This window comes from Phyllopteryx taeniolatus, chromosome 11, assembly GCF_024500385.1.
Source record: "Phyllopteryx taeniolatus isolate TA_2022b chromosome 11, UOR_Ptae_1.2, whole genome shotgun sequence".
NCBI classification, from domain to species: Eukaryota; Metazoa; Chordata; class Actinopteri; order Syngnathiformes; family Syngnathidae; genus Phyllopteryx; species Phyllopteryx taeniolatus.
Window position 1 is genome coordinate 28,795,379 of NC_084512.1, and position 23,921 is coordinate 28,819,299.

General features: G+C 45.9%; 1 protein-coding gene across 3 annotated transcripts; it reads left to right on the plus strand.

Annotated features, from left to right (window-relative positions):
• Positions 1 to 131: 131 nt before the first annotated feature.
• Positions 132 to 23,040, plus strand: kif11 (kinesin family member 11). Of its 3 annotated transcripts, none has more exons than XM_061790208.1 (27): positions 132 to 303; positions 443 to 518; positions 1,399 to 1,528; positions 1,626 to 1,723; positions 2,082 to 2,160; positions 2,231 to 2,416; positions 3,905 to 4,029; positions 4,126 to 4,216; positions 5,253 to 5,398; positions 5,466 to 5,562; positions 6,083 to 6,178; positions 7,029 to 7,117; positions 7,188 to 7,275; positions 8,012 to 8,085; positions 8,172 to 8,286; positions 9,103 to 9,174; positions 10,726 to 10,861; positions 11,107 to 11,279; positions 11,578 to 11,703; positions 11,828 to 11,983; positions 13,674 to 13,813; positions 15,178 to 15,338; positions 17,634 to 17,752; positions 19,139 to 19,361; positions 19,830 to 20,023; positions 21,911 to 22,021; positions 22,493 to 23,040. In XM_061790208.1, exons 1-27 carry the CDS (start codon positions 207 to 209, stop codon positions 22,604 to 22,606), a joined length of 3,312 nt encoding a protein of 1,103 aa, XP_061646192.1. In that variant the 5' UTR covers positions 132 to 206; the 3' UTR covers positions 22,607 to 23,040. The 3 variants fall into 3 exon arrangements, with proteins under 3 accessions (XP_061646192.1, XP_061646193.1, XP_061646194.1); XM_061790209.1 differs by having other exon boundaries at positions 157 to 303; positions 417 to 518; XM_061790210.1 differs by having other exon boundaries at positions 167 to 319.
• Positions 23,041 to 23,921: the final 881 nt, after the last annotated feature.

Consider the following 23,921-nt stretch of genomic DNA (forward strand, 5'->3'; position numbering starts at 1 on the left):
ATGAATGAATGTATGTATGCGATCAATTGTCAACAAAGTTTTTTTGCGGTTTTTTTTAATGCTGCAATGTCCCATGATGCTGTGCGGGGGAAAGTCACGTCTCCGCCTCACCCAATAGAATAGTTCGCCGAGCGTTTCTATTGCGTGATTGGCTGAAGGAAATTTGAAACCCAAGTCGGCTTAACTGACGCCGACTGAGCGCCAGAATGTTTGCTAGCGCTGCCGACTTTCGCCACGGAAGAGACCGAAGCCAACCCATAAACACAACAAGTGGAGCAGCGGAGAACTCGAGGAAGGCCTCCGGTACGTTTGGACGCAGGTGCTAACTGCCGCCAGCTCGGATTTGTGTGCTTCGTAATTTAACGTTTGTCTGCTTCTTGTTGACCTGCTGGCTTCTGGCTTGAAAATGACAAAAGTTGAAGTTGTCTTGTGTGACGCGCAGTCATGGCTTCAAGTCTTCTCGCTGGAGTCAAACGGGACGAAAAGGGAAGAAACATCCAAGTGGTCGTCAGATGCAGGTAATCGGCATTCTCGCTTTTCAACAACTCTCCTCATGTTGTGCTCCTCTGGACGTGTACTTACTTCATGCAGGGAGTCCAGAAATGCAGAATCCGAAAGAAATGTCACACTTAATCAACTAGATTAATACAAAGTGGTACTTTTCCAAGAGGCCACTGTCACCAAAATTAAAAAAAACAACAACAACAAAGACCTTAAAAAAAAAAAAAAACATCTATGCCCTTTGTGCGATGAAGTGGTTGTAGATGAAAGAGGAATTCTTTGATCACAGATGTTGCGCTCATGGTAATAAAAGATTCAGAAAAATAAGATGTGTATATAATGTTACATTCTCAAAAAAAAGTGCCTGTTTTTATTGGAGGGGATTTTAATCCTGTCAAAATATGTCTTTTCTTTTTTTAAAGCTTTGTCCCTGCAGGAATGTCACATGCTGCTGTGTTGACGTTGCAATATAATCACTAGGTCACTTTTTTCTTGTATTCATTTTTGGATCAATGCACTAGTCAACTTGGATATTTGAATTCGTTAGATACTGTGAGGTGTATCAGAATTCATTTAATATATGACCTGACCGTCTGTTCATCTAATTTGTGATGATTCGTCACAATCATATCAGAGCTTTTTAGTGACCCAAATTGGTTTAGTATTTTTGCTTTATTGGCCGCCAGTACCCATTTGTAATAATGCTCTTGTTCAAATGATACATGACTTATTAGTAATTATCTTGCGCGAACCCATTTTGAGAACCACTGGTGTAAGAAATGGATGTTCAACGAGAGAGAAGTGGGCGCAGTAAAAGCTCTGTTGTTTAACAAATGTAAACTTTTATTAAAGGAGCTGGACGTTTTTGAAAAGCTTGCATGCGTTTGTCCCTTTCAGACCTTTCAACACGGTGGAGCGCAAGTCCTCCTACAACGTCATCGACTGCGATCCAAGCAGGAGGGAAGTTCTAGTGAGGACGGGGGGCGTCGTCGACAAGTCGTCCAAGAAGACGTACACCTTCGATATGGTCCGTTTATTTCTAATCTCTTTAATAGCATCGTTCTGCTGGCAGAATTTTTGTGTCGGTGTTATTGTTGACTTCTGATTTTCTTGGCGTCCCGCAGGTGTTCGGACCCGCCGCCAAGCAGATTGACGTGTACCGAAGCGTGGTGTGTCCCATCCTGGATGAGGTCATCATGGGCTACAACTGCACCGTGTTTGCGTGAGTACCCGCGCGTGCACACACACACACACACGGCAGCCCCTGGGGGGGGGGGGGGGGAATTAATCATTTTTACCCGCCACTGGTCTTTAGCTGAAATTTGATCAAATCGCACATGCATTTATCCTCTGATCAAAAACACAGACTTGAATTTGCCGGCAGGGATGCTGTGATTGGATCTTGGGAAAGCGCCAATGATCGGTCCAATTTGCTGAAACGTTGCGATTGTTGGAGGAAATTGCAGGCCCGCCCATAATTCACAGCGATTGGGCGACTTCGCCAGATTTTAAATTTTTTTTGCGAGACTTTATGAGTTCCTGGGGGGGACTGAACTTTCTTCTCATGTTGTGCATTGCAGTTATGGCCAGACGGGAACGGGGAAGACATTCACCATGGAGGGAGAAAGAAGTCCGGACGAACAGTTCACCTGGGAGGAGGCAAGCGCGATCCGTCTCTAATCACGTAACGGGACGTCACCTGACCGCTTCCCTCTCGTTGCGCTTCCAGGACCCCCTTGCCGGCATCATACCGAGGACTCTCCACCAGATCTTCGCGAAGCTGTCCGAGAACGGCACGGAGTTCTCCGTCAAAGTGTCGCTGCTGGAAATCTACAACGAGGAGCTGTTCGACCTGCTCAGCCCCAGCGAGGACGTCAACGAGCGGCTGCAGCTCTTCGACGACCCACGGAACAAGGTACCTTTTTCAGCAAACGACTGAAAATTGGCCCCCCAAAAAAAGAAAAACTAAGGAGAGGCACATTCACAATGCACTTTTCAGCCATTTCTGTGTCCAGCAGCTCAAAGCCACACACTCACACGCACGCTGGTTGATGTCACATGCCACCCCACCAGGCCCCGCCTCTTAAAGGAACATGCATGTACACAGACACTGCATTCCGTACAATAGGTATTAACACGAGATAACCCAGCCCGGCTGATCGTCGTGTCTGCACGCCGGCCATGTTGGCATGAAGGCAACGGCGTGCTACTTTTGTTTACATTGAGACGAACAAAAACAACAGCTTTCATGTATTGTAGTATTTCTGCCCGAACGTGGATATTTCAGCCCACTAATAACTTGAGAAAACACCTTGCAGTAAATTGCAGATGTAGTTTGGGCTGTGCATGCATACACACACACACACACACACAGTAATATTAGAATTTGCACATTGACATTTTATTTTATCGATGTTCATGCTGTGGTTAAAAAAATCTGAAGATACTATTTACTCAGTACTTGAGTAATTATTTGACTGTGTACTTTGTACTCTTAAGTAATTTTTTGGAGGATTACTTTTACTTGAGTCACATTATTGTCAAGTAACAGTCTTCTTACTTGAGTAGAATATCTCCCCACCTCTGGAGCGGACATCCTTTATTGCTCCTCTTACGTTTAAGCAACACGTTTGCTCATCAGATCAGCCTGTGTTGTTTTTGTTGCAGCGCTCTTTTGTATTTTCGCGTTGAGGTGCTGCAGGTCGTGGCCCTGGAACCGCGAAGCACACGTAACATCGGCGACAAGAGCTGATCCGCTAGTACATCTTGTATTAGGAAACCCGGCTACAATTATCTAATTAGTTTACGGATGTTAATTTTAAATGTATTAAGCTACGGAGCGATGTTAGGAATTATGTCACAACACAGAATGAACTAGCTTCAAATTCAGAAATGGATAATAAAAATAGGAAAAAAAAATACGTTCTGAGGATGCTGTCCACAGCGAAGTCTCGAATGTCCAAGTGGCCCTTGCAGCCTTGCATTTGTCTGTATGCGACGCTCAGAGGAAAAACTTTGAACACCTCTGAGATAAAGAAAGCAGCTGAGGCGCTGGTCAGACAGCCTTGTGCTAATGTGCTAACCTTTGGGGCGGCTTGGCACATAGGCTAAGCGTACGCCCTGCCTCGGGCAAGACACTTAAGCCACATTGCCCATGAATGAATGCGGTCGGATGTTTGGTTGTGGTCGAATGGGCCGCGGGCGCAGATTGGCAGCCACGCTTCTGTCAGACCGCCCCCTGCAGGACAGCTGTGGCTACACAAGTAGCTTACCACCACGAGGGTGTGACTGTCCAATGAATAAATAATGTGTGCAATTGTGTAGCGCTCTGAGTGCCTTGAAAAGCACGATATATGTGGTATGCATTATTATTATCATCATTCATTTGTTGTTGTGCTGGAAGCGTGGCGTTGTGGTCAAAGGTCTGGAGGAGGTGACCGTTCATAACAAAGACGAGGTCTATCACATCCTGGAGAGAGGATCCGCCAAGAGGAGGACCGCCTCCACACTCATGAATGCCTACTCCAGGTAGACCCCTGTCACACCCCACACATCCATATTTGATAAAGGAAAGTTTTGGTGCTTACCTGCTTTTTAAATTTGTTTTCTTTAAATCGTGCGCAGCCGCTCGCATTCGGTCTTCTCGGTCACCATTCACATGAAGGAGTTGACACTTGACGGCGAGGAGCTGGTCAAGATCGGCAAACTCAACCTGGTAAAGCAAACTTTCACAACATGAACATTAGAGTGGGAGGCACCGAGCCTTGCCAAAATCAACGATAACCTCCTAAAAAGATTTCTACTGGCTACTCCAATTGTCTGTAGTTGCCACAAGATGGGGAAAAAGGACTACTTTTGGAGAGATACTTTATTTTGTGAGGGAATGAGATGTAGTTATATTTTTTTGGGATAAAGTTGATGGTAAAATGAAGCTCCTCAACGGTTCTTTGGCACCAAGATAGCACCAGATGAGCGCATGAACAATGACTAGCTTGACTTTTTCGGTGAATAACAGATGGTAGGTTCCCCCCCCCCCCCCCAAAAAATCTAAGAATCGGTGACTTGGCGAATGTAGCATGCTAGCTGTTAAGCTATGCTTCCACAAACATGAGAACACAGCTATCTCCCACCGTCTTACAGGTAGAGCGGAGCAGTTGAATGTAATGCAGCTTGTTGTCCAGAGAGCGTACGTAAAACACGAAAATAACTGTTTGTTTGGGACAGAGAGCAGCGCAGCGCCGCCATCTTGTGGAATGTCACTCAGGGTTATTCAAATTTTGAGTATGTTAGGAACGCTGTGTTTGCATATGAGCTGCTGGTGTTGATCACCAGCAGATAACTGGCTGACTTCCTGGCAAACAGCAGCGTGATGAAATATTCCAGTACAGGGAGAAAGCAGGGTGGTAAACCTCTCAAGATGATGCACTGAAAGGTCCGTGTCGCTATTGGCAGTGGTGGAAGTAAGACGCCGATTAGCGTACGAGTACAATAAGTGGCCAACTAAAAATGCTTTTTTTGCTTTTTTTTTCTTTTTTTTTTTAAATTATAAATAACATGAGCGTAGCTATATACCACTGAACCAAAAATGTCATCAAATGGCTCACCGGAAAATAGCATTGCGATGAGTGTCTTTCCGGGTTGTGATGCTGCCACTTAAACGCCAGTGTCTCCACACTTTCTCTGCATTGTCCAAATTTTGGAAACGGTTTCAAAGCGGAATGATGGCATTTTACGTTATCCGCCTCACCCAGGTGGACCTGGCGGGTAGCGAGAACATCGGCCGCTCTGGCGCGGTGGACAAACGGGCACGGGAGGCGGGAAACATCAATCAGTCTCTCTTGACACTGGGCCGCGTCATCACGGCTCTGGTGGAGAAGAGACCTCACGTCCCGTACAGGTGCAGTACACGCAGATCATAGATGTACATGTCGTGGATTACATGGCCGTCGATGAACTTCCTGTAGGGAGTCCAAGCTGACGCGCATCCTGCAGGACTCGCTGGGGGGACGCACCAAGACCTCCATCATCGCCACCGTGTCACCATCTTCCAGTAATCTCGAGGTGTGTTTTTGACTCACCTGTGCACACAACAAACAACTTTGACAAGACTGAGATGAAGACTACATGGACACTTTCATTGATTTGACTGTTTGGGAAAAGAACAATCAATTAATTGTGCGATTATTTTCCATGTGTATTTTTAATGGGATGGGAGGTTCTGAACTCCTCTTTTGGAGCACAATGATGCTCAGAGGAGTTTTATCAGTGGGATTGCACAGTATGTCCCTCCCTACAACGTCCCTTTGCTGCGAGTGTCCGACTTCTAAACAGTTGGCTCGTTGAGGTTGCAGACAAGTAGCGCACACTCCATTTTGTCCTGATTGCTTCAAAAATACTCACCAAGCCACGACTTGGAACTCAAACCCACAAAGTTGGCGCTCTCGTGAGTCAAGGTACCACTGCACTGTATCTTGCCTCTGTCCTTTTTTGCCCCAAAAGGACAAAATCAACGATCAATGATCTAATTTGAAATGAGATCAATGAAATGATTATGAGCCCTAACACGTCTTTGTTTGTGCAGGAGACGCTGAGCACGTTGGAGTACGCCAGCAGGGCAAAAAATATCATGAACAAGCCCGAGGTGAACCAGAAGCTCACCAAGAGGACGCTCATCAAGGTAAGTCCGGCTCCGCACTCACATCGGCGCCGTCGTGCGGGAACGCCGGCACTTCGGGAGCCATTCCCAACACAGCCAATCCTCTATATCCTGTGGTGCCCTTTATCCTTTATATAGCGGGCATCTTCAAACGGCGGACCGTTTTCCGGGTCCAGACTGAGTGTGTACTGAATGTGTCTATTTACCCGCCTCTTCCTTAACTGTCTTTTTTTATGGTTTAAAAAATTCAAATGCCTCTACAGGCTCACTGTTCAGGGCATCCATCCATCTATCCATCCAGTATCTCAATGCGTCGACTACTCTTATTTTTATGCGATGCTGTCCAGTCCGACCTCAGTTTGCAGCAGGCCTTGCGGTTTTGAATGTTTCATTAAAAAAGCACTTTATGTGCTTTTGAAATACATGTATTCATTTTCAATTGTTCATGCGTTGTTGTCCTTTAGTGGGAGTCAAATAATTCAATTTATCGTACACTACAGACAGATTGCACAACACATTATAGAACCAGATCACACACGTGGAGACATGCAAGGAGAGATTCAGGGTGAAAGAGGTGCGCAAAGAGTGTCGCACCACTTGAACCGGGGTAGTGAGGATGATGACTTGTTCAAGGCCACCTCGACAATAGCCAGCAGGCAGGCGAGCGTCTCGCCAACTAGTTGCCATTTGTACGTGTTTGAAAAGTCGGCTGCGCAAATGAAAACATTTTTGGTGTTCTGACCTTTGCCCTGGGAACACCTTTGCAACCGGGCCTCTACAAATTGCAATTGAAAATTCCTGCTCTATCGTGATGAGTGAGTAGGGAACGAGTGAAGGATTCTCAAAATATTCTCTTTTTGTTGACGCCCAGGAATACACGGAGGAGATCGAGCGCCTCAAGCGAGACCTGGCCGCCACCAGGGACAAAAATGGCGTCTACCTGTCAATGGAAAACTACGTGTATGTGCAGGCGTGTTGATGTCGTGTCGTCTGTGCAAGTGTGCGTGTTCTGAAAAGTTGTGCGTTTCAGGAGCATGATGCAACAGATCACCGCCAACAACGAACACGTCACGGAGTACACTGAACGCATCGCCGCCATGGAGGACGAGCTTAAGAAGGTAGAGGATGACCTCATTCAACAAATGTTCTTGTGCATGTGCTCGCCCATGTGATGTCAAACCTGGTTTAATCCGGATCTGATCCAGATTGCACATGTGGACACACATGCTGCCTTTCTGGATTGGAATTTTTAATTTGTTGTTGTTGTTATTTTTTAAGTCACCAGAAAAAACACATTAATGATCACAGTTATTGTGTAAGCGTGGCCAAAAGAGGGTCAGTGTAAACCAGTATTAATTCAGATCTGATCCAAATTGCAAATTTAACGTGCAAAACGCAAGGCTTTTTTATGCTGCTTTTCTGGATAGGAAACCAGAAAATATGGTAATGATCACAATTATTTGTAATAAAAGTCCTGTAATGTGAAACCAGGATTAAGCCACATCTCTTTTTGAGTGTCGTATGGGGCCGTTGTGCTGCACCCTGTGAGGGAAGGACAGGACAGGACAGGACAAGATAAGACAGGACAGTTAGAGCAGTTACAACAAAAACAATGGTATTGACCTTGCCTTTCCAATACTTTTGGAGGGGACCGTACGTAGTCCATTAAAAGAGAGGGGATGCGTGTTTTTAATGCATTAAAGTCTCTGGAATTAGCCCCATCTGGTCCTAATTAAAAATGAAATGTGTGAACAGAATGGAGGCGCTCTCACGCTGCTATGAGTAATGATCACCTTTATTGATGTCAAACTGGGCTCAATCTCCGGCTAATCCAGATTTCGTGTGCGCATGCAGGTGAGCGAGCTGTTTGCAGACGGTAAAAGTCAGCTGGAGCACTGCGCCGCCGAGCTGGACGACAAGCAGCAGCGGTGAGGAGCGCTCCTGCCCGCCGACGACCTATCGGGCACCCTCACCGTCACCTCACGACTCGTGTGTTTGTGTGTCTACTGTGTAGACTGGAGGAGACCAGCAGAGACCTTGAGGCCACAAAAGAGAAGCTGGCCGAGGAGGAGTTCATCGCCGGAGAGTTTCACTCGGCCCAGGAGGATCTCTACAGCACCGCCGCGCAGGTCATACGACGACACACAATGATTGACAGATGATATCTGCAAAAACATTTGTTTCATAGCTGCAAATCATACATCTAGTGGGACTGGCCTATTAATAGATTAAAACAAAATTCCCCCCCCCCCCCCCCATCAATTCGAGTATAATTGTCAGGATGATTTCTGACAAATCTGTGATTCATCAAATCACAATGTTCGTACTTTGTGTTCTCTGAGAGTTCACAAATTTATAACCTCATCAGTGTATACACAAGCGATCCGCTTTCGAAAAAACGTCAACACATTTTGTAATTTAACTTTGGAATTAATGAAAAATGATTACCATTTTTGTATGTTGTCAGTTTCTGTGTTTAGCAAGCTTTCCGATGAGTCGAGTCTTTTGAAAATAGGATAAAGATTCGCTTGCTGCAGAAAAGGGGTGCGGGTAACGCAGACCGCAGATGGCCAGCATGAGCTGCTCATTTGGAATGTATTCTGATTGTGATGGTGCGAAGAAAACTGGCCGTCACGCACGTGTCTCGAGTCCGACGGTGACTTTGCGTACGTGCTCAGCTTGTGCGCAGAGAGAACATTTCTACGCATTTATTAGTGAATGTCGTTTGCTTTTTCTGTAACCAAAGACATTTATCTTTGTGAGATTTACTTAGTCCTTATTGCCCAGCCCTATATATACACCTATTATGCGGAATGTTTGTGCACTCCTACTGAAAGAGTAAGGTCTTGTCACATTTAGAGTAGTCAGGATCATCACAATGATTTCTTTTATTTTGGTTTTACTTTCTTTACAATTCTGTTTTTTTGTTGTGCTCGTGTGTACAGCTGCTGAACACGGCGGAAGCCAGCACCAGCGACGTCTCAGGTCTGCACGCCAAGCTGGACAGGAAGAAGCTGGTAAACCTAACTGTGCTAACTCTGTTAGCGTGCAGCTCTCGGCAACCGCTCTCAGCCTGGCATATATTTTGCCATGTGACAGGAGTTTAACACAGAGCATTGTTTTGAACATTTTAAATCTACATGCACACAAATACTCGTGAATAGGAAAATAGCCCTAACCCTATGGTCAGTAGCAAATACTGTAGTCTAATTTACTCCAGTCATTTTACAATGAGGTACTATATGCACAACCTACTTCCGCATTCGACAAAACGGGTCCAAGCACTTCCTCCTCCCTGCTCGCATGAATGGCGAAGGGGACTGTGACAAAGCACCCGTAGGCACTTGAAATGCCAACGCCTGTTATTGAACACAAGGTGTCACCACAGAGCTACCAAAGATGACATTAGCCAGTGTTTAAGCTTGGTGGGTTTCAAATCTGCAGTAGAAGGTATTCTAGTCGTTGGCTGGCGTGCTATTGTTCTCAGCTTGGGGGGATCGTCGCTTGTATTGGTCAGCGATTAGAATGCATGCCAGACCGATTGTGAGTCGTTAGCGCTAAACTGTTTTTCCAACTTCGCTGCAATGTTAATTTCTTTAGTCAGCTGGATTATACAGGGCCCTGTCCCCGCTCTGATATGCGTCCTCCTTAGCTTGGCGAAGTTGCTTACGTTTGGCAGTGAACCACGGCTTGTTGTTGTTGAATGTGCGAAATGGCTTTGTTGGTACACGCACATCTTCGCAGAAGCTAATATAGGATGTGACGGTGTCCGTATATTCCTCCAGGCTATCCAGTGGATAAATAAAAGTAGTGAACGGCATGTCGATCATTGTAACGCAGCAAAAGTATCGATCCTTCTTCACATAAATGCTCAAGTAAAAGTCAAAAGTACAGTTTATCGAAAATGTTACTTGAGAAGATGTAGCGCATTACTACCCACCTCTGTTTATGGATATCAAATCATACTCTTATAGAAAAAGAATATAACTTTTGTGCAAAGACACCAGCCTTAAAGAAACCAAAATTGGAGCAAGGTCCGCTTTAAACTACCATGTCATCAACCTACAGTCACATGCTCGGTAGCTCAGCATACGTACACAGGAAGTCCGCTGACCTGTTTTCTGGTTTTGATCGTGTAAAGTGTATTTCGGAGCACGTTTTTAAGGAACTAAAGAAAGAGTACATTCAAGTCAAAATTGCTCCAAAGTCCATAACATGAAATAATTGACTTGGAATGCTGCATTTGGAGCACAGAAGGGATTTAACGGCCAAAATCAAATAGCACGCATACAATTTAAATAAGGGCCCAATATGTATAAAATATTTAAAAAGGCCCACACTTCATCACAATGCGCTTTCTGCCACTTTTCATCCTCAATAGCAGCACTTCACTGCCGCTGTGTTCTGTGCTTCATCTTGAAAGCTCTTTTGGAGTTGATATCCGTTATATTTTCACAGGGGCACCTTGTATCTTGGGCCACATTCTAAAAATTCCTCCTCAGTGCAGGACATAAGATTTGAGATTTTCAAGCGTCTTGTTCCAAAATGACCTATTATTTTGATTGCAGGTGGAGCAGCACAACGAGACCGCGCAGCAGAGTTTCGCCGAGCGCATGTCTGCAGCCTTCAGCGACGTGCAGCGCGGCGTCCAGCAACAAGGCGACAAACATCGACGCGTCCTCTGCGACTACTCGCAGGCTATCGGTACCAACTACTGTATATAATAATTTGATTTACCAAGTGGACTAGATACAGCAGCATTGGACTACTAAAAGTCCATTAAAATCCCGTTTTAAGGAGTAGGGAATGAGTGAACGATTCCGCACACCGCATTCCCATATTCCCTATTCCCGAAGCATTACAAAGGGATTTTTATTTAGTGGACGTTACAAATTGGCCAATTATATTGTGGGATTAGATTGGCTCATTAACGGTCACCTCTCTCTTAGGCGATGTTCTGACGGGCAGCACGGCGGCGCTGACGAGCGCTGTGAGCGGCGTGGGAGGCCTGGCGGACGGCGTCGGGCGGCTGGTGGGCGAGGGCGTGGAGCGCTGGCAGGAGCGCGTGCGGCGGCACCAGGGGCTCAGCCAGCGGGCCAAAGAGGTCCTCAAGGAGTTTCTGGTGAGCACCACGGACAACAATCCAAACATGGACACTGTCTTTGCTGGGCAACACCTGGACCACTGATGTGTCTGTGTGTGTGTGTCTCTCTCTCTCTCTCTCTCTCTCTCTCTCTCTGTATTTCTGACTGTTTGTGTGTCTCTCTCTTTTGCTCTCTTCCTATCTTTCATTTTCTCTTCGTGTTTTTCTTTTTCCTCATTCTTTCACCTCTTCCTTTCTTTTTTTCTTTCTTTCGCTTCTCTTTTTCCTCACTTTTCTTCTTGTTTCTCTCGCTTGCTCTCCCGCTGTGTGTACATAGGAGGAGCACCAGAGGGACATGAAGGAAGTTCTTCAGGGTCAAACTCTGTTGGGTTTTTCAGTGCTCCAGGAGCTGACCGCCTCCCTGAGGAACACCACAGAGGCGCAGCAAGCCCTGGCTGACGAGGTTGTCAAGGGGGGGGGAGTTTGCATGCCGAGTTTGTTGTCGTCTTTTAAAAAAAAAAAAAAGAATCTTTTTTTTTTTTTTTTTTTTTTTTTTTTTTCTCCCCCCTTCCCACGGCCCGCATCAGGTTGATGCCATGAAGCAGACGGGCCAGTTCTTCAGCAGCCTGGTTGCCGACCTGGCGGCCCTGCGTGAGGCCACAGTCCAGAATCTGAATGCCCTACAGGACAAACACGACCAGCTGGAGGACCAGATCCGAAAAACAAAGGAGATGAACCAGAAGGTAATGGATGCCTCACTAGCCTCACTGCTTCTGTTTTTTTATTTGTTTAGCCAGCCAACAAGCGTTCCAACATTTTAACCCAACGGTGCATACACCTAATAAAGAAAACTAGGACTGGATTTTAACATAATAAAAGAGAAGGGAGGGAGAAACTTGTTTTACAACTTCCATCCATCCATCCATTTTCTGAGCCGCGTCTCCTCACGCGGGTCGCGGGCGTGCCGGAGCCTATCCCAGCTGTCATCGAGCAGGAGGCGGGGTACACCCTGAACTGGTTGCCAGCCAATCGCAGGGCACATACAAACAAACAACCATTCGCACTCACAGTCATGCCTACGGGCAATTCATGCATGTTTTTGGGATGTGGGAGGAAACCGGAGTACCCGGAGAAAACCCACGCAGGCACGGGGAGAACATGCAAACTCCACACAGCCGGGGCCGGGGATTGAACCCGGGTCCTCAGAACTGTGAGGCTGACGCTCTAACCGGTCGGCCACCGTGCCGCGTTTTACAACTTGTTACTTTCAAATTAAGTCACAACAACAACACGCATCCTTTTTGCGCTTTTATTGATGCAGTTTTCTCTCTTCCCACATGCCTGGTAATTTATAGGTTACTTTCAACTGGAACATGGTTTCTAGTTGACTACCATTCAAATGTACCAGTCAAGAATTCCCCCCTTCCGATGGTAGGTGATGGCAGCCGCCCCGCCGCAATCGCCAGCAGCACTCTTGCACTGAACTGCAGTTACTAGTGCAAACCGGTTTTCTAGGTTTTTTTACCACTTCACTCGAGCGGCGGCAGGTCTGAAGCTCAATGCATTCATCCAAGGACAACTGAGCCACATGACTTCAATTTTCAAAAATTGCCAGTGTAGGTAGGAGCTTTAACAAAAAAAAGCGTATTGGCTGTAAAAAAAAATAAAAGTATTGACCCCCTTGTCAAATTCTTATATTCTTGTATAGTTTCTCCATGTTAATGTTCAAGATCATCAAACCAATGTAAATATCAGACACATATGACCCAAGTGAACTTTTAAATGGTGATCTTATTTATGAAGGAAACCTACGAACTATTTGGGCCATCCTCAGCAGCAACAACTGAAATCAAGCGTTTTCTAGAACTGGTAATAAGAGTCTAGTCTGTGGAGATATTTTGGCCGACTCTTCCAGAATTCTTTGAATTTTCCAGCGTGACCGGCGTTCCATGTCTCACTGGTGGGAGCGCTCTCCGGCAACCCCTCCAAGGACTCCGAAAAGAGTGGGTACTCTGAACTGCTGTTTGGTGCATAGGCACAGACAACAGTCAGGACCCGTCCCCCCCACCTGAAAGTGGAGGGGGGGTGGGGGCAACTTTCTCGTCTACCGAGGTAAACTCCAATGTACAGGCACCGAGACATGGGGCAATCAGTATGCACACAACTCCCTTGGCGCCTCTCACCGCGGGCAAATCCAGAGTGGAAGAGAGTCCGCCAAAGTCCCTGACTGATCGTTGGAACGGTTTAGCCACTGTAAGTGGTCCCTAGACCCCAAAAAGTTTGAGAACTCCTGACTTGCTTTACCAAAAGAACTAAAGTTTGGCATCATCTGCACAAAAAAAAATGGCAGCAGGATTCTTAATGACTGAGAAAAAGCTTCAGGCTGGAAAAAAGTCTCTCTTCCTAACTTGAGCGTCATGACACCTCCTCCAGAGTCTCAAGCAGACCATCCAGATGCTGCAGGACCAGCTCAACCTTCTGGCCAGAGAGTCGAGTGAAGACTACGAGAACCTGAGCTTGTCCTGCAGAGCCCTGAAGACTCCCCTTCAGAACCTTCAGGAGAGCCTGAGCAGGTGAGCCGGCACAAACCGACAAAACGGCGGCAGCGGTCCGCCCATCATTCCTTTCCATTTTCAATTGTGACTTTATTTTTTTGGTTTTCAAATCACAAACAAAAAAGTTCAAAAATAGAAAACCATTAGATTAAATTTGTCATGTTTACGTGATCTACAGGTTTGGTAACGAGCGTTACGTAATAAACGCACAGTACGTTTGCTTATTATCCAGAGCAATAGTTGACTGACGCATATTTGCGGTTCGGCATTCGCAAAGTCACACATTCACGGACTTGTTTGGGAACCCGTCCTCTATTATTTGCGCTAAAACTCACTTATTTGCTGTTTTTGTGTTCAGGCCAAAGCAATGTCGAATATAAAAGCATTGCTTAGGCAGCACGTTGAACTTCATTTCGTCAGGCCTTTCCAGCCTTTCGAATGGAAAAAGTGCTTTGTTGCAATTTGGGTGGATGGACGGTTCCTGGCAGATTTTGGCTACTGGCGGCTGGGCTCGATCCCTCTCGCCAATAGCGAGGGATGGGGATTCGACCAAGTGCGCTGAAAGCGGTCGGCTATGTGCAGAAGGTCACGTGACCGACGCGGAACACGGCATACAGTAGCTGACTTCTCGTGTAAGGTATTCTAACGAGCCTAAAGAACTAGGATTGATGACATGATTGTTTGAAGCCGAAGCTACTAGGATTTTGTTTTCTTTACGGCTGGTGGCTTTGGGCAAAGGTTACATACTGTACATGAAAGGGTCCCCTTCCCCATTCACCTCGGGGAAAAGGAAGTGGGTGTGCCCGCTTGGCCAAATGCGGAACTCGGTCGCGCATGTAGCGGATTGTCATGTCTTGCTCATTTCCTTCCTCTAAACCGGTGCTTCCCAACCTTTATGGAGCCAAGGCGCATATTTTATATGAGAAAAATCTCACAGCACATCAGCAAACAAATGTCAGAGAAAGAATGAATACTAAAGATGAACTTGACTCCTGATCGGTCGGGGATTGCTGCCGTAGTGTTCTGCGTACTTGGGTTGTAAAAATGCTCTATGCGGACCATTCGGGTAAAGCTTGCTTTTTTTTCTTCTTAACCATTTCAGTTGTCAATGCGAATATAATGTTTTTTTTTTCCCCCCCTCATATCTCTTGAAGTGGCCAATTAAAACCAAGATTTGTGTTTCTTTTTCTTTGAACCTATTTATTGGGTTGAATCATACACTTTGGGTCCAATGTTTTTTGATGTTGTTGTTGTTGAGAGCAATTTCATGTAATATGATGAGTTTCCGAAAGCTTAGTATTAGAAATGGAAAGAAGAAATGATGGCGTGTTTGTGGCGTGCGCTCGCTCACGTCGCCGCTTGTCTCCCGTGCTCCTCCTCAGTGGCTGCGGCTCAGTGGAACATCAGGCGTCCACGCGGGCCCGACTCCTGTGTTCCACCTCCTCGTCGCTGGCCTCCATGCTGCGGGTCCACGTTGACGAGAGCCAGCGGGTCTTGGGGGAGGCCGGCGATTGCTGTGAGCGGCTCCAGCGCGGCGTGTCGGGTACGAGCCCCTATGCTTACGCCGGCGTCTGAGTCGGATCACTCGGGTCAAACCAACATTACAACATGACAGAAATAATGGGAGCTAACTTACTGTCATTGAATTACTTTATTTTAATGAAATTACTTCACACACACCAAAACTTTAGAGCATGTTTCGACATAACGCCGGGATGTTTACGCACAACCTGTTAGTGCTAGCACCGGCTTGTTAGGCTACGTAACGTTTTGTTGCCTGCTTGCGAGCGGTATCGTGTTAAAGGTACGTGAACATACCTCAAGCAAGCCTTAAATGAACGGAATCTCCCAAGCCCCGGTGACCACCAGCACACGTTTTTTTCCCCATTTTGTTTTTATAATGCACGCGTCACGATGTCGTCGCCATGGTAAGGAGTGTATCCGGTCGCGTTTGAGTTAACAAGATAAAGCCCAGTGATCGTAAAAGACGGGATGCGGTGGTATCAGAATGCAAGATTTGATTTCAGTAGTCTGACCATAGTGCAATCGTGAAAAAACACATTTGTCTTGTAGTGTGATCCACACCGCTATGTTTTTATTTTTTGTAAATAACTTTATTGGTTGTCAGATATTTACAATACTGTCAAAAGACACGCAACAAGGCTAAAAAGAAACTAGCTTTTTGATTCAAATATATTGTACACGATGGCGATGCTGAATAAATGTCTTTTGCGGAGTTGATCAATTACGTCATTGATCGGATCGGCGACTTATGACATTGAGCCCGATCAGCGTAAAAAGCAAATTATCGGCCGATACCGATCAAGCCGATCAGATCGGTGTAAAGTCTAATTGTTGAACTTAAAATTGTCCAAATCCTCAGATTTCAGACTCTCAACAGTAAATATTCTCTGATAGGCATGGGAGGGTATCAGATTCTGATTGGATAACAAACCTTGAGCAAAAATACAGCTCTAAAATGTATTATTTTGAAAAAATAGGGGTAAATAAAGCGACTACCGTATTTTCACGACCATAAGGCGCACCGTATTCAAAGGCGCAGTGTCAGTTACGGGGTCTATTTCTCTATTTAATACATAGATAAGGCGCACCGTCTTATTGGGCGCAGGCACGCTAAAACATACGCTAGCATGCCAGAAATGCTCCCAGTCAGTCAAGCGGAGCGCTCATCACACAACAACATTTACAGATTTTGGAACTCTGTGCACACATAAGGCGCCCCGTCCATTTTGGGGAAGATTTAAGTGTACCTTATGGTCGTGAAAAGACGTTAAATAGAATATTTGGTACATTTTCAAACATGTCCCATGTTAAGTTAAAGCAATCAATAAAGTGAAAAAAGTTGACGTGACGTTGACGAAGTTGTGGAGGGGTGTGGGAGATTTCAGGTACTGCCTTATCTCCATGCTGATTTGTTCCTCCAATTGTTTGGGGGACGCCGGTGACTCAATCTGCCCCTCGTGTCGCCTTTTCGCTTCTTCCTCCGATTGTTTGGGAACAACTTGATACTCCTGCACTTTTTGTCCTTCAGCCGTCCGTGTCAACAAGGCCAATGTCTTCCTTCCGGGCCGGCGAATGACGTAGACGGTAAAAAAAAAAAATGTTGGCAGCCAATAACTTAACCCCTTGTCTAGTAAGACACGATTAACGATCGTTCTAGCGGCTGCCCTGACCGCAATGGAAAAGAAACCCAGATGAAGGGAATCACAACTGTAGAGTTCTTTGCCGTTTGTGAGCGCGCACGACTGCCCGACGGTCAAGCAGAGCGAAGACGTACCGTCCTTGACACTTCATTATATTGACGGGATTTCCAATGAAAAGTCCGTTTTTGCGTTTGCGTTTTATGTATTAACAGTATTCCGTTAAGTTGCAATTTGTGATTGCACTTTGTAATCGCATATTTATTCAGTTAGCCTTTGCTAAAGTAAAATCTTTGAGCGTACATTTGAGATTTTGCAATAAACTTTAATGCAAAATGAAATGATCTGAACAATCAATTCTAAAAATATTAGACCGTGACAGCCCTACTTGATTTGCTTAAGTGGGCCACAAATAAGCGGCGTTGATCGTGAATGTTGTAATCGCGTGAGAGCAATGTCATCATTGCCGGTGCCCGAGAAGTGTTCCAAAACGGTTTTTCCATTTCACTGAAGTCTGCACTAGATAATCCACTCTATTAAAAAAATCGATAGTGATTAGGGAATGAATCGCTACAGCGGGATGTTGAGTGGACTTTTTTTTGTCAACTATATAAAATGGCTACCGGTCGAGTATGTGAATGATTTACATCTTGACCTCGGTGCCCATGTGTGCGCAGGTGCGCTTCAACGAGACCAGGTTTGGAGCGCCGCGCTGGAGCGGCACGCCGACGAGCGAGCCCGGGAGCTCCTCTCCCTGGCGGCCGAGGGGTTTGCTGACGCCCAGACCCTCAGTCAGGTACAAGCAGGATAGACTCAGCTGCCGGTCGGTGCGCCTTCACTCGCGTTGCTGAACAAATTGTAACAAGATAAGTCGGCTATTCCCGCAACTGTATGGGTCATTTTCAGTAATGACATGGCCCACTGAATTTCCTTTAGAAAATTCATTTGACTTATATGGATATTGGAATTCTTGGCAGTTGTCATCAATCAAAGGTCGCAATCGTTTCTAAGGAAAAAAATGCATTCTAAAGTAATAGTTTTAATACTAATATGTCTTTACCGTTAGGTGTCCCAAATGAAGTTTGATGATTTGCAACACATTTTGTGAAGATACTGGTGCCATTTTTGTATAGCTCAGAATGTTCTCCTTGCTTAATTTGCCTTTTTCTTGAAAATGCATCTTAGTGTCAAAAGACTCCTTTTTATTATTATTATTATTATTATTATTATTTTTAAAAGAAACGTCTTTGCCGTTAATGCCACAGGAGAGAGACCGCTGATGTTGTTGCAATACGCCACAGGGATCTGTGAGCTGAAGTGCCAGGATGAGACGGCCATTTTGCATTCACGCAATAGCAAACAGCTGTTATTTCTGAGATATGAATTTGTGAAAGTGTCGCAGTGATGACATGTCCTTAGCATTCTTCGGATTGTGTAAAAAGTGTAATGCTTTAATGAGTAATACGGATCATTTATATCCTTGAATCCGCTGAGTTTGAAGAAAGAAAACGTAAATTGTACAACTCACACAATTTTAAGAAGCGGTTTGTTTTAGTCTTTACTGTTAAAACGAAGTCTACTTCAATGGGCCACCACCATTTGCTATGTCAATCAGGCTTGCCTTTGCTATGAATGCCTTGAAATTGAAATCAATAACCTTTTGAAAATAGGACTTTAAGTTTCAGCGTGCTCAACATTTACAACCCCAATTCCTTATTTCAGCAAGACAATGCCAAAGCACATTCTTGCACGTGTTACAACAGCGTGGCTTCGTAGTACAAGAGCGCGGGTACTAGACTGGCCTGCCTGCGGTCCCGACCCTGACCCCGACCCCGTCCCCGACCCCGTCCGTCTCCCATTGAAAATGATGAAGCGTAAAATACGACGACCGGGCTGTTGAACAGCTGAATCTGTACATCAAGCGAGAATGGGAAAGAATTCCACCTACAATTGGTGTCCTCAGTTCCCAAACGTTTATTGAATGTTGTTCAAAGAAAACATTCAACATGAAATATCTTGTCTTTGTCGTGTATTCAATTAAATATAGGTTGAACATGATTTGCAAGTCATTGTATTCTCCGACTTCATTGGAATTGGGGTTGTACTCGAGTGTCTTTGCCGTTATTGAGGAGTCCACAGGAGTCTTTGCGCCACTCAGGCTTCTTCTCTGGCTCTCCTCCAGAGCGTGAAGACGTACGGCGCAGAGCGGCTCAGCGCGTTGGAGGCGGAGCTAAGGGCCCGCCAGGAGGAAGCGAAGCGGGCCTCGGAGAACCTGCGAAGCCGGACCTCCTCGGACGGCGCCGACCTCGACCGGCGGCAGGCCGACATCCTGGAGCGGGTGGATGCCAGTCAGCGGCTGGTCCGAAACTTCCTGCTGGAGGAGCTGCGCCACGACATGCCCACCGGTAACAAAAAAAGAACAAATACTTCAGCAAGCCACACTGTGCTTACTACGGCTGATTGATTTCAGGTTTTTCTCAAGACGGGGGTGTTTGTTTTTTTTTCAATGGCTTCTGCGCGTTCCCATTGATGTGCACTATTTACACTAACAGCATGACTGTTCACAGAGAGTAGCTCTTTTTTAGGAAAAAGATCTGCAAATAGGTCAAAATGTGTAACTACGTGCGTGTACGTGTATATGTATTATGATATACACGTACGCGTGTTGTGTTTTGAGACGGCAGCAAACTGCAAGGGTCCGCCACCCCGACAGCAGTTAGGTCAAGGCGTTAGAAGGGCGTTCGGTCACTCGCATCGTGGACTAGGATGAGAAGGGGGACAAAAATGGGAAGTTTGGGAACAAATTGAGATTCTATTTGAACGCCATGTCGGCCACCTGTTGACACCTGTTGCTCCCCGGCGCCCCCCCTCAGGTCAGACGCCGCAGAGGCGCAACTTCGTGTACCCGCGGCAGATGGCGAAGGCGGCGAGCCGCGCGGACATCCTGGAGAGTCTGAGGTGGCAGCAGGACCAGCTGAAGGCGACCACTGAGGAGGAAGACGACCATGACGACGACGAAGAGTCCAAGGAGGAGGACGACGACGACGACGACGACAAATGCAGCCAGGTGCACCCAAAATCTTTATCCTCCTTGTTTTCTAACATATATTTATATAATTTATGAATAATGAATGAATGAATATATAGTGGGTACGGAAATTATTCGGGCCCCTTTAAATTTTTCACTTTGTTTCAGCCATTTGCTAAAATCATTTGTTCATTTTGTTCCTCATTAATGTACACACAGCACATCATATTGACAGAAATGGTTGAAAATTTTGCAGGTTTATTAAAAAAGAAAAACTGAAATATCACACAGCCGTAAGACTTCAGAGCCTTTTCCATTTCTTCTGACCATTCTTGAGATGGTTCTCCACCTTCATTGGAGTCCAGCTGTGTTTGATGCGACTGATTGGACCTGATTAGGAAAGCCACGCCCCTGTCTATATAAGACCTGACAGCTCACAGTCCATGTCAGAGCCAATGAGAATCAGGAGGTCAAAGGAACTGCCTGAAGACCTCTGAGACAGAATTGTAGCAAGGCACAGATCTGGCCATGGTTGCAAAAAAGATTTCTGCTGCACTTAAGGTTTCTAAGAGCACAGCGGCCTCCATATCCTGAAATGGGAGACGTTTGGGACGACCAGAACCCTACCTAGAGCCGGCCGTCCGGCCAAACTGAGCGATCGGGGGAGAAGAGCCTCGGTGAGAGAGCTCAAGAAGAACCCAACGATCACTGTGGCTGAGTTCCAGAGATGCGGTCGGGAGATGGGAGAAAGTCCTAGAAAGTCAGCCATCGCTGCAGCCCTCCACCAGTCGGGGCTTGATGGCAGAGTGGCCCGACGGAAGGAAGCCTCTCCTCAGTGCAAGACACATGAAAGCCCGCATGGGGTTTGCTCAAAAACACCTGAAGGACTCCAAGATGGTTAGAAATACGATTCTCTGGTCTGATGAGACCAAGATAGAACTCTGTGGCCTTAATTCTAGGTGGCTTGTGTGGAGAAAAGCAGGCATTGCTCATCACCTGTCCAATACAGTCCCAACCGTGAAGCACGGTGGTGGCAGCATCATGCTGTGCGGAGGTTTTTCAGCTGCAGGCACAGGACGACCGGTTGCAATCGAAGGAAAGATGAATGCGGCCAAGGACAGGGATATCCTGGACGAAAACCTCCTCCAGAGTGCTCAGGACCTCGGACTGGGCCGAAGGTTCTCCTTCCAATAAGACAATGACCCGAAGCACACAGCTAAAATAACGACGGAGTGGCTTCAGAACAACTCTGTGACTGTTCTTGAATGGCCCTGCCAGAGCCCTGACTTAAACCCAATTGAGCATCTGTGGAAAGACCTGAAAATGGCTGCCCACCAACGTTCACCATCCGACCTGACAGAACTGGAGAGGATCTGCCAGGAGCAATGGCAGATGATCCCCAATCCCAGGTGTGAAAAACTTGTTGCATCATTCCCAAAAAGACTCACGGCTGTATTAGCGCAAAAGGGTGCTTCTAAAAAATGCTGAGCAAAGGCTCTGAATACTTACGGTTGTGTGATATGTCAGTTTTTCTTTTAATAAATCTGAAAAAACCTGCGGAGGAAACTCATTTCGGCCGCTCGTATCCGGGATCTCGTTCTTTGGGTCACGACCCGCAGCTCGTGACCATAGGTGAGGGTGCGAACGCAGATCGACCGGTAAATCGAGAGCTTCGCCTTTCGGCCCAGCTCCTTCTTTACCACAACGGACCGGTGCGAGGTCCGCATCACTGCAAACACTGCACCTATCCGCCTGTCGATCTCCCGTTCTATTCTTCCCTCACTCGTGAACAATATTTGAACTCCTCCACTCGGGGCAGGATCTCATCCCCGACGTGGAGAGGGCATTTCCGTTTTTAAGACTCAAAACATGATCCTCGAGCACAAAAGTTTGCCCCCACGTAACAGAGCGCGCCTTGATCTTCAGGGCTCCCTGGAGGACGAGCTGAGCGCGTGCAACGAGACCGTGGCCGCCGAGGAACCCTTCATCGACGAGAACCTGGTCTTCAACGAAAGCAAGCGCGTTCCCTTCTTCAAGGTGAGCCAGCGACGTCACCGGGACGTCGCCCGCGCTTCCAGGTGGCAAAAGGCACAGCCGCTCCAGCGGCAGCACTCTTCAACGATGCCTCCCGTCTCAACATGCTCATTACTGTATTGTGACAATAATCCTCATTTGCAGCTGTTGTTTGATAACGTGCCATTGTAGCTGAAGCAGCCCCAAACTAGTTTAGTAGCGCTTCGTTCACATGAATCAGAAGCCAAGAAGTCGTTCTCGCTTTCAAAAAGGTTGCCGATTACATCGCTCCCTCGTGGCGTATTGCATCACTGTGGTTTATTTGGTTTTGTTTCATCACTAAACAGTCAAATAAACGGCAATAATCAGAGAATAAACAGTGATAAAATGATTTTGCACTGAACTTCAATGCAAAAATATTTGTGGAACAATCAATTCTACAAGTGTTCACTCATGATGGCTCTTACATTCTGCCTTTATTTATCTCTGCTCCAGAAAAAGAAGGCCAACAGGAAAGGGAGGAAGATCCCCGGCAGGCCCAAAGTGTCCGGCAGCCAGGCCACGCCCACCCCGCAGAAGTCCAAACTCCCGCTGCGCTGTCAGAACTGAAAAACCGTTTTAGCAGGTTTCCTTTTAGCTGCCTTTTTTTTTTTTTTGTGCTTGTTTTTCCAATCTGTTTTACTGTGTAAAAGGAAAGCTTTTTACACGTTCTGTGCTTTTAGTTTTTGTTGTGAAATAAACAATTTCAACGCAAAGGAGTGCGCACAGCTGAAGAAACTGAGAGCCTCCAGGAGGAAACGTCCACGCTTTGTCATGTCCCACCGGTGGCGGTGCTCGCGACCCCTCCATGCCCCTTGGCTCCATGGTTGGGGTGGGGGTGCTCCATTTAGTAAATATCAGTCACATAGTGACAAGTATTGGATCATGTAAGCATAGTTACATCCATTATCATTTTTTTTTTACAGGTACATCAAAAAAATATATGGGAAAAAGGCATTTCAGAATGAAATTTCCATGTGATCATTACACATAGATTGAAAGATTTCAAGCCTTTGTTTCTTCTAATTTTGATGATTATGGTTTACCGAAATGAGAACCCAAAATCCAGTGCCTCAGAAAGTTTGACTTTTGTGGGAAAAGTTCAATATGGATGGAAACTCAAACATCTGCAAAGGTTTCCTGAGCCTTGAAACGGTCACTCAGTCTGCCGCAGTAGTATTGGATTCTGTTAACACAATCAACAATACAACTATTAACAAATGTCAGGTTTTTTGTGGTCCATAAAAATGAACCTAAGAGAAATAATTGTATACGTTTCGCCCCGATATTAGTTACCCTCTAAGCTGTACAACTCCATTGAAACAAATGTACAATATTTTAGAGAGGAAGTAAAAATAAACAACTGTGTTTGCACAGGTGCGCACACACACCCGAGTATAATAAATGTGGATGTGGATGTGGCTGTGTTCAGAATGAAGCGATCACCTTCGAACTCGATGTCAAATGGGAGTCGGCGCACACGTGCCACCATTTCAAATGCCTCTTATTAACCCCAAATGCCTCTCAAATATCAAAACACTGGGTGGAATTGATGACGTTTTTATTGTATTATTGACGAGTGAAGATCAGAATCATCTTTATTTGCCAAGTATGTCCAAAACACACAAGGAATTTGTCTCCGGTAGTTGGAGCCGCTCTAGTACAACAGACAGTCAATTTACAGAACACTTTGGAGACATAAAGACATTGACAAAAAACAACAACAAACAACAATTGTGCAAAAAGATGCAGAGTCCTCTAGCACTTAGAGCAGTTTGAATGGCTAAAAATGAACCTAAGAGAAATAATTGTATACGTTTCGCCCCGATATTAGTTACCCTCTAAGCTGTACAACTCCATTGAAACAAATGTACAATATTTTAGA